Raw genomic sequence first — 9,882 nt, forward strand, 5'->3', positions numbered from 1 at the left:
AGAGAAACCCTGTCTCGAAAAAAAAAAAAAAAAAGGGAAAAAAAAGTGAACTAGAAAAGAGTTAGTGATGATATACTTGCCTACTGTCTATAAAGTCTGGTGTCTATAAAGTCTGGGTTTGATTCCCCAGAACTATCCACCCAAAAAATAGGTATGGTGCCTAGGAGTAGTGACAGCCAGATCTCTGAGATCAAGGCCAGCCTGGTCTATATACTGATTTCCAGGACAGCCAGACCTACATAGTAAGATCTTTCCCTCACAAAACCCAAAATAAGTTAGCAAATAAATAGGTATTGTGGAAACCGATGTAGAAAAACACCTCTCATCATAATTGCTGTCCTTGATATGCATGTGTACAACATGCACCCTGGAAATAATATTTTTTAAAGCAGTTAGTCATATAATTTCATCTATAATGTTGAGGCCTGGTTTTGCTTGTTTGGTAGTGTTTGCCAGTAGCCAGAGGTTTGTACCCATAGGGCATTTTCTGGTTTCCGTAGCAGTAGCATAGCTATCAACTGGAATTGTAAACCAAATAATAGTGCTCATAGAAAGAAGTTAGGCTCTTACTTATATCCCCTTCCTCAAAATACAGAGAAAATTCAAAATAATTTTTCTTTTTTTTCTGTTTTAGTTACATCCCAGGGAAGATGCTTGCATCCCCAATACAAACTATGGTGTTCTCTTAATAGAGTTTTTTGAATTATATGGACGGCACTTCAATTATTTAAAGACTGGCATCCGGATAAAGGATGGTGGTTCCTATGTGGCCAAAGATGAGGTCCAGAAAAATATGCTTGATGGCTACCGGCCATCAATGCTTTATATTGAAGATCCTTTACAACCAGGTATTGAGATGAGGTGAATGTGTGGACGCCAGAGGGGAGGGCATCATAGCCAGGCAGTAATGTGCATACCTTTAATCCCAGCATGTGGGAGGCAGAGGCAGGTGAATATCTGTGAGTTTGAGGCTAGCGTGGATGAGTTCTAATTATATTTAACTTTTTTGTTCAAAATATTTTCTTACCATACTCAAATAAACAAGCACATGGTGAGGGCGGGGAGAACAACACTTTGTTGCAGACTCCCGTTAAGTTGGGGGTAGAATCCACTTCACCCCTTTAAAGCTAAGTAGAAGAGGAATCTACTTTGAGGGTGGGTTTGTAATACCTATGGAGTATTATTCCAGCCAGTGGTCAGCAGGGCTTTAAGGGAGGTAGACCTTAGGTAGCAGTGAGCATGGGCAGAAAGGTTCCAGGAGATTGCTGTTTTATTTATATTCTACAAACTGCTTCTTTCTGATTTTTGTGTAGCCCTTCAGTACTTTCCTAACTTTGGGAGTGGCTTGAAAGAAGTTAAATGTATAGGAAGTATGTATATAGCTAATATAGACAAAGAACAACCAAATAAAAACAAGCAGACAGCACCATTGTTTTCAGTTTAGCTTGGCTCTATTTGAGGAGAGAATAGTGAGCTGTTTCTTTGAATATGTGGTAGGAGAATCCTTGTTGCTAACGTGCATGCAGGCAGCTATCATATTAACCAGCCAGGCTCGCATCTCTCTGTACCCATTTTCTTTAAAGGTAATGATGTTGGAAGGAGTTCCTATGGGGCCATGCAGGTGAAACAGGCCTTTGATTATGCCTATGTGGTATTGAGTCATGCTGTATCACCAATTGCAAAGTACTATCCCAACAACGAAACAGAGAGGTAAACGTCTAGCCCATATCAACCCATTGTGTCAAAAGTGGTTGTCACTTCTTGTCTTCAAATTAATGTACATACTTGTTTTGGTTTTTTTAACCCTATGCAGCATATTAGGTAGAATAATTAGAGTGACGGATGAAGTTGCCACATATAGAGATTGGATATCAAAACAGTGGGGCTTGAAGAATAGGTCTGAGCCATCATGCAATGGTGAGTAAGACCTTTTCCTTGATGATGGAATGGGTCTTAGGGCTTTTTCTGTGTTGTGTGTTTTTAATGGGAAGAAACGTTTTCCAATCTTTTGCCACTTTTTCAGGAAATGGTGTTCCCTTGATAGTAGATACTCAGCAGTTAGATAAGTGTAATAATAATCTGTCTGAAGAAAATGAAGCCCTTGGAAAATGTAGAAGTAAAGCCTCGGAGTCTCTTAGTAAACACTCTTCAAACTCTTCATCAGGTCCAGTGTCCTCCTCCTCTGCCACGCAGTCCAGCTCTAGTGACGTGGTAAGTACGACACACGTGGCCCCACGCTTGGATGGATGCCTTGCCTGCTCTCTGTAGGGTTAGCGTCCTTTCCCAACAGAGAAATTTCAGTAGCTTTTACTCTTGTAAATATAGTGACATCTTTAACCGTTACATGATCCGTTAACATTACTTGCTTGCTAACCCTTTGTTCCTTGATCAGTTTCAGAGAAGATAGCAGGTATTGTTATCTTCACCCGAGCCTCAGCAGTGCTCATCATGAACTGGATCTAGATTATCTGGTTATTCTTTATGTCTGTTTTAAAGGGAATCCTACTCAAATTCTAAGTTTTATCACCCATACTCAATGTTACCCAGAAATACGATAAGATAGAGAATATCCCAATCAGTCCAGGAGACGCTTCATCACCAGCAGTCCCCAGTCTCACCCCCAGAGGACATCCTTATTTAAAGATTTTCTAACGGTATACTTTTTACATGTAGTTCATAGAAATGTGATCACACAGTATATAATATTTGTAAGGCTTTTGTTTGTTGAGACAGGGTTTCACACTGTGCAGCATAAAACATTCTTTTTTGTTCTTTCACTTTCTTTATTTTTTATCTTCTGAAACAGGATATCTCTGTGTAGCCTGGCTATCTTTGAACTCACTGTGTATACGAGCCTGGCTTCGAACCTAGAGATCTGCCTGCCTCAATGTCCTAAGTGCTAGAATTAAAGGCATGTGTCGCCACCCCCACCACCGATCTTTGACTTTCTTAAACTTGTGTTTATTTTTAATTGTTTTTGTGTTTCCTAATTTAAATTTTAATTGATAAAATTTGCAAATCAGAAAGTTTACCATTTAACAAGTACATTTCAGGGTTCCAAGCAACAGTGTCAAGCAGCTCACAACTGTCTGTAACTCCAGCTCCCAGGGGTCAGGGTCCTCTTCTGGCCTCTCTGGACACGGACACACACACACACACACACACACACACATGCATAAATAAAATAAAAATATTTTTTAAAGTATAGTTTAGTCGTTTTTAATGTATTTAGTGTTATACAGCTGTTTTAACTCTTAATTCAAAGATATTTCAAACCATATGTGGTGGCACAGGCTGTCAGTCCCAACACTCGGGAGGCAGAGACAGGCAGAATTTTGTGAATTTGAGGTTAGTGCTATGTAGAGAGACACCATCTCAGAAATTCAAACAAAAATAAAAACTTACGTTACTTAGTGGCCTCTCCCCTAACCTCTAATCCACTTTCTGTCTGAATTGTGGTGAGTTACATCTTACGTTAATTTTTTTAATCAAAGAAAATTTTGAGTCGACTTAATTAAAATTGAAGGTAGGTTTGCCTTTTCTTTGATTGCGAAAGTCTGTAGGATCTTGGAGGCATAGTGGTTGCCTCGCATGCTCCTGGGTTCAGTCCCCAGCACTGCATTGGGGGTGCAAGCTTATAATCCCAGTACTAGGGAGGGGAGAGGCAGGGGCAGGAATTAAAAGACACCCTCCAGTGCATAGTGAGTTTGAGGCTGCCAGCCTGGGCTAATTAGACCATGTCTCAAAGAAAAAATACAAAAGATACAATTTCACATTACTGGATGGTAGCATATCATTATGGTGTCATGGGCATTCATGTGCAGGATCTCCCTTTGTCTGTGGATTTTAGAATGGTCCTTTGAGAGGGGAGTGAGTGTTACACTGGATAGCCTACAGCAGGGTACAGAAGTCAGGGAGAGAATAAGGGACTGAGCTCTAACTGACATGTCAGGGAGGGTGCCAGCATACAGCAGCCAAGAAGATAGGTGGCACTTAGACAAGCCTCATCATCTTAGACTCTCAGATTGAGCCCCTTAAACTTGTCATCTTGTACCAGGCATGATGGCACAAGCCTTTAATCCCCGCACTCGAGAGGCAAAGGCAGGCAGATCTCTTGAGTTTGAGGCCAGCCTGGTCTACAAAGCAAGTTCCAGGACAGCCAGAGCCACACAGAGAAACCCTATCTTTAAAAACAACAGCAACAGCCGGGCGATGGTGGCGCACGCCTTTAATCCCAGCACTCGGGAGGCAGAGGCAGGCGGATCTCTGTGAGTTCGAGACCAGCCTGGTCTACAGAGCTAGTGCCAGGACAGGCTCCAAAGCTACAGAGAAACCTTGTCTCGAAAAAACCAAAAAAAAAAAAAAAAAAAAAAAAAAAAAAAAAAAAAACAAAAAAAAAACCAAAAACAACAGCAACAACAAAAAAACAGCAACAGCGAAAATTGTTATTTTGTGTTTGATTGAAGATCCTGGGCCATGCCTGGGTACTAAGCCCCTCCCTCTTTGTTGTGGTCATCCGTGGTTCTGTAATTTGATCACATAAATAAAAGCTCATCTCAACTAGGATGGAAGTAGACCCATTCACAATTGTGGTCAGTGAGTGAGCCCATGGTAAATAGGTCACTTCAAATGTTTGGAGAAGGGACTGGGGACATAAGCTAGAGGGTCTTAGTTGGAATACCCAGCATCCACTTAAAACCAGGCATGACTGTGTGTGGCTGCAGCTGTAGCATCAGAGACAAGCTTCTGATGCAGCTAGAGACTCTGTCTTACAAAGTGGAAAGAGATAGAGTCATCATCCTCTGGTCTCTGGGTATGCTTGAATACACATACCTTCCCACGCACAGCATTTGAAGGAAAGCCTCCTTAGTTCCCAGATGTGTCTGTTTACACTAGATGGTACTTACTGCCTTTCTGAGTACTGAATATGAAAATCACTAATATATTGCTTTATATAATCCATGTAACTCGTATTAGGATTCTGATGCAACGCCATGCAAAACCCCCAAACAACTGCTCTGCCGTCCACCCACTGGCAGCCGGGTAGGCTCACAGGATGTCTCCTTGGAGGTCTCACAGGCAGCTGGAAAAGTGCAGAGCACCCAAACCACTAACACACCCAACAGCACCAACAAATCACAGGTGAGCAGAATTTGTGTTCATCATTGTTAGTGTTCAGTACCAGATAGTTAGTCTCTCAGCATTATTTATAACAGGGACGAATATCCTATGTTGCAAGGAGCAGGGTCCCTTGTTCCAGCCACCCGGCTAGCTTATACCTGGAATAATCACACAGAAACTATTAATTAAAACACTGCTTGGCCATTAGCTCTAACCTCCTATTGGCTAACTCTCACATCTTGATTTGACCCATTTTTATTCTGTTCACCACAAGGTCGTGTCTTCCCGGGAAAGATTTAGCATGGTGGCTCTCTGACTCTGCCTTCTTCCTCCCAGAATTCAGTTATGCCTCCCCACCAACCCTATCTGCCCTATCACCAGGCCCAAAGCAGTTTCTTTATTAACCAATGAAAGCAACCAAATACAGAAGGACCCCCTACACCAATCCTATCCATTCTTGCTGTAGTTAATAAACGACATTGCTTCTCTCTGTGTCTAGAAACTCCAACAGACTCACACATTCCCATGCCTTTACTAAACACTGCTATTTCACGGGTCTAACTTATCAACTCTTGTTAGCATATCCTGATGGACGCGGACAGCTCAGATAGTAGTTGTGTTTATATGTATATAAAACCACATAAACTTATCCTAATTAATTAAAATTTAATTCTGCCCTAAGAAGAATAAGTAATGAAACACAACTGGAAAAGCTGAAATCATAATGATGCAGGATAGCATGCCTTCGGGTTTTTGATTGTCCTAAGTTTTAAATTCCTGCTCATCAGCTGTGGGGACTATGGCCTTGAACATTTCATTTAACCCCTCTGTGTTGCTTGTCTCATCTGCAGGATGGATTTAGTTCTATACCTACCTTATCTATAAAATGATAACAAAAATAGTATGTCTTTAAAATTTCTAATGAATATTATGTTAATTATTACAAAATGTTAAAGCACATGTCATATAGTTAGAATTTCTTACATGTGAACAATGGCTACCATGGTCTTTTAAGATCTTGGTGCCAGGCAACCCCCCCCCCTTACAGATTAAGCATAAAAAAATTAAAATGGGCTGAAGATGTAGCTGAATATAGAGCAGGCTGGTGAATGGCCCGCATGGCTGTGCTTGAAGTACACTGGCTTGGAATGTCTACAGCATCCCTAGAAACAGTGTGTCCTTTGTTCATAGCTGATACTTGTTGCTTATGCCTATCATCAGGTAGCTGGGAGACAGGTTTAGTTGGTTAACGTTAGCTTTGACTCAAACAGGCCACAGAGATACTCTGTTAACTATTTTTGTTGCCTAATAGTATGTTTAATTTAGCCATAAGTAATGAATCAGGCAAAGGGAAGAAACATTTTTTGTTTGTTTGTTTGTGACAGGGTTTCTCTGTAGTTTTGGGGCCTGTCCCAGAACTAGTTCTTGTAGACCAGGCTGTCCTTGAACTCACAGAGCTACCTGCCTCTGTCTCCTGAGTGCTGGGATTAAAGGCGTGCACCACCATTGCCCAACAGAAAGAAGTTTTTGATACTGGTTTCTGGCATAAATTCTCTCTTCATCCTTCAATGTATTGAGGCCCCTGAGAAAAGGTAGAGATGACTGTCACCCATCATTTTGATTTGACTTACCCAGTCCACTCCACAGCCTTAGTATATGGGCACCAAATGCATCTGAGGAATAGTGATGGGACTGACCAAAAGAAGGTCATTAGGAAATCACAGGGGCTGACATCGGGAACAGAAAAGGAAGGAGCAGCCAGCCACTGCCCTTGACCTGCCTGTAAACTGTGGGTCTGACAACCGATTCTGGTAGTGGTGTGAGTGCTATAGCAAGCTTTCATGTTGTATGCATGCTGTCAGGAAGAGAAGTCAGGGGTCTGTTCTTTAGAGAGCTCACCTCCGTTTCCAGCCCCTTAAAGAGTCTGTGGTAGCTGAAAGAGCTGGCACACCCCTTTAATCCCAGCATTTGGGAGGTAGAGGCAGGCACCTCTCTGAGAGTTCAAGGTCAGCCAGCTGGCTGTTCTACACACAGCCAGGGTGATGGGGAGACTGTCTCGTATTGGCTACACGAGGTGGGGGTGGAAGGTGGGGGTGGTAGGTGGTGTGCATGCCCCTGAATTCAGGTTTGCCCGTGGAAAGCTGCTGCATTTCTCACTGCTTTCTTCTTCTGCAGCATGGATCAGCAAGGCTCTTCCGCTCTTCCAGCAAAGGATTTCAAGGTACAGCCCAAACAAGCCATGGTTCCTTGATGACGAGCAAACAGCATCAAGGCAAATCCAATACTCAGTATTACCATGGCAAAAAGAGGAAACACAAGAGGGACGCGCCCCTCTCAGACCTTTGTAGATAGTCGGCGCTGTGCGACGGACTGTCTTCTGTGTGCTATGATCTCGTGCTCAGGACAGTCGCACAGGGACTCCTGGGATGGCAGGAGCCTCACACTGTTCAGACGTTGATTTAGCAACTGCGTTTTTTCCCAGCTCGCCACGGAATGGATCATGAAGATTGACAACTGCAAAAACAAAAAGCAAGCAAAAGGGGGAAAAAGGCTGCTTATTTGATAAGTCATGTGCTACAACAGGGTCATTTTAAGATTTAAAGCTTGAATGTAAAATATATTTCTCATTGGCTTTATGCAGAGTTATAGGGACTAGGACTCAGTGTGGGGAGGGTGATAGGAACAAAAAGCAGTTTCAAGGAGATGGGTGGGAAGGCCAACAAGAGCATCTCATAGGAAGTCAGACTCCAAGAGGGAAAGTGATTTGTGCATGTTTTTTTAAAAATAATTTTGCATATATTTGCCATTTTATTGTGTGTATATATAGAAGACCATATAGGAAATTGATATTTGTAATAGTGGATTTGTTAATACTTTTTACATAACATTACTGTTTGAATTGTAAACAGATTTTTTCTCAGGATTAGTTTGAAGAATAATCTGAATTGTCATTCTAACTCACATGCAGGGAAGTGATTAGCTCTGTTCTTTGGTTTGTTTTCCTCGGCATTGAAATGACTTCATTGAACCCGTGTGACCTGCTGCGAAATTCTTTCGTCTCTAAAGAAAAGGTTTATGGTGGCAAATGATGTTTATTTTATTTTGTAAAAAAGAGAAAACTGTACTGTGTACTTTGTGTATACACTGAACACCCTCTAGTCATCTCTGGGAATCAGCTCATGTCCTCTACAGTGCTGCTGTTCTCGGCGCTGGGCAGCAGCAGGACCGTGTGTGTTTCCCTCGCAGTCTCTTCCCTCCCTTCTCTTCCTCATAGGAAACAAAAGGCACCCTGGGCCTGGGCTGTTCCTGTCAGTGAGACCTCTAGCTCCACAGACCTCGCATGCTGGCTCCTCTGACCCTGTGTGCTATGTGCTTGTGGTGTCATCTCTCATTCTTTTTAAGTTCATGCTTACTATTGTGGGAGAGAGTAACTGTAAACAGCTTTAATTAAATCACACTTATAAAAAAACTATTTTCTTATACTCCACTTTATGCTTTTGGTATTGTCGATCTTTAAAAATTAAATGGTCTTTGATAATGGATCGATTTTTGCATTGCCTTATTAAGACCAAATACTTCTGTCACCCCATTCTTTCTCCTCTCTGTTAATGGAATTGCTGTCTTTAATTAACTTTGTAAACACTGGCTTGTTTTAATCATCCTGTAACTTTTGGCTGTGGTCAGCTGTGAGTGCAAACGTATACTCCTGTTACTCATTGCCTGCTGAGTCTGAGACTCTGGTGGGGTATTTAACATAATGGATTATATGCACTCGTCATCAAAGTGGTTTTTGGAGGTGAAAGCCCTCATGTCTAGCATCAGTGTGTGTGTGGCTCTGTTCAGTATGGCCATTTCCGAGATGAGATTCCTTTATATGTGTATGTGTGAAGTACTGTTGGCTTTTAGAGATTTCTTTTATATACACTTATGAAATACTGAAGACCAATCAGACCGTTAATGGACACTTAGTGCAACTTTCTGTAACAAGAATAATGCTATAAAGTAAGACCAAAACTGGTGTCATTGCTGAAATTAACAATTTTCAATATGTTCATATTTTAATTTACAATGGGAAAATGTGTTCCACAACTGGAAACTCACAGTACATTGTAAACTGTGGAAGATTTTAAATGTGATAGCATTTTGACTGTTTTAAATTTTAGAGTCACATTTTATTCTGATCAGAATTTTTATCAAGATGTTGAAGTTTTGTTGTTTTGAAACTAGTTTGTCATAACATTGTGTGCATAATCACAGTATTTATTTTGTAGGGCTTGTGAATGTGTAGACTTATGTTTACTGCTAAGGGAACAATTATTTATAAAATAATATTAAATCCAGTATTAGCTGCCTATTTCAGACACTTAACACCTGCAGAGATCTGTGTTACATTTACCACACTGAAGTTTTTTTAAAGAGTCACCCTCATTGTTGAAAGTAAATGTACTCTTAGGGTGGGAATATTAGTGTCCAATAAGCATGTGATTATATTAAGGTGGTGGTAGCGGGAAGATAATCTTGATTCCATTGGGAATCTTAGGTTTTCGTAAATTTATTGGGAAAATAGTTTTTCCTGTACTGCTGACGTTTCTTTTTGGTAAACAGTATCTTTCTAAAAGAAAAAGCATGAAGGAGAATTGAGGTGTGTATACATTTCCTCAGATGGCCAGCATTGTATTCGTGAATACTGTGTATCTGGAATGAACAGCATGGAAGCTGTTCATTTTTCAATCTGAAGTAAAATACTTTCAAGAACTTTTA

At 41.1% G+C, this 9,882-nt stretch overlaps 1 protein-coding gene across 2 annotated transcripts in view; it reads left to right on the forward strand.

Moving 5' to 3' along the window:
• The window catches only part of Tent4b (terminal nucleotidyltransferase 4B), a 50,730-nt gene extending 40,848 nt beyond the window's left edge, over positions 1 to 9,882 (forward strand). Inside the window, exons 7-12 of one of the 2 annotated variants that reach the window (XM_005367033.2) lie at positions 635 to 848; positions 1,584 to 1,710; positions 1,814 to 1,917; positions 2,024 to 2,211; positions 4,978 to 5,142; positions 7,297 to 9,882. In XM_005367033.2, coding sequence (XP_005367090.1) covers positions 635 to 848; positions 1,584 to 1,710; positions 1,814 to 1,917; positions 2,024 to 2,211; positions 4,978 to 5,142; positions 7,297 to 7,473 — 975 coding nt within the window. In that variant the 3' untranslated portion in view covers positions 7,474 to 9,882. The remainder of the gene's footprint in view (positions 1 to 634; positions 849 to 1,583; positions 1,711 to 1,813; positions 1,918 to 2,023; positions 2,212 to 4,977; positions 5,143 to 7,296) is intronic. The other variant, XM_005367036.1, reaches the window with a different exon arrangement.

Source organism: Microtus ochrogaster, unplaced genomic scaffold (genome assembly GCF_000317375.1).
Source record: "Microtus ochrogaster isolate Prairie Vole_2 unplaced genomic scaffold, MicOch1.0 UNK15, whole genome shotgun sequence".
In the NCBI taxonomy this organism is placed as follows: Eukaryota; Metazoa; Chordata; class Mammalia; order Rodentia; family Cricetidae; genus Microtus; species Microtus ochrogaster.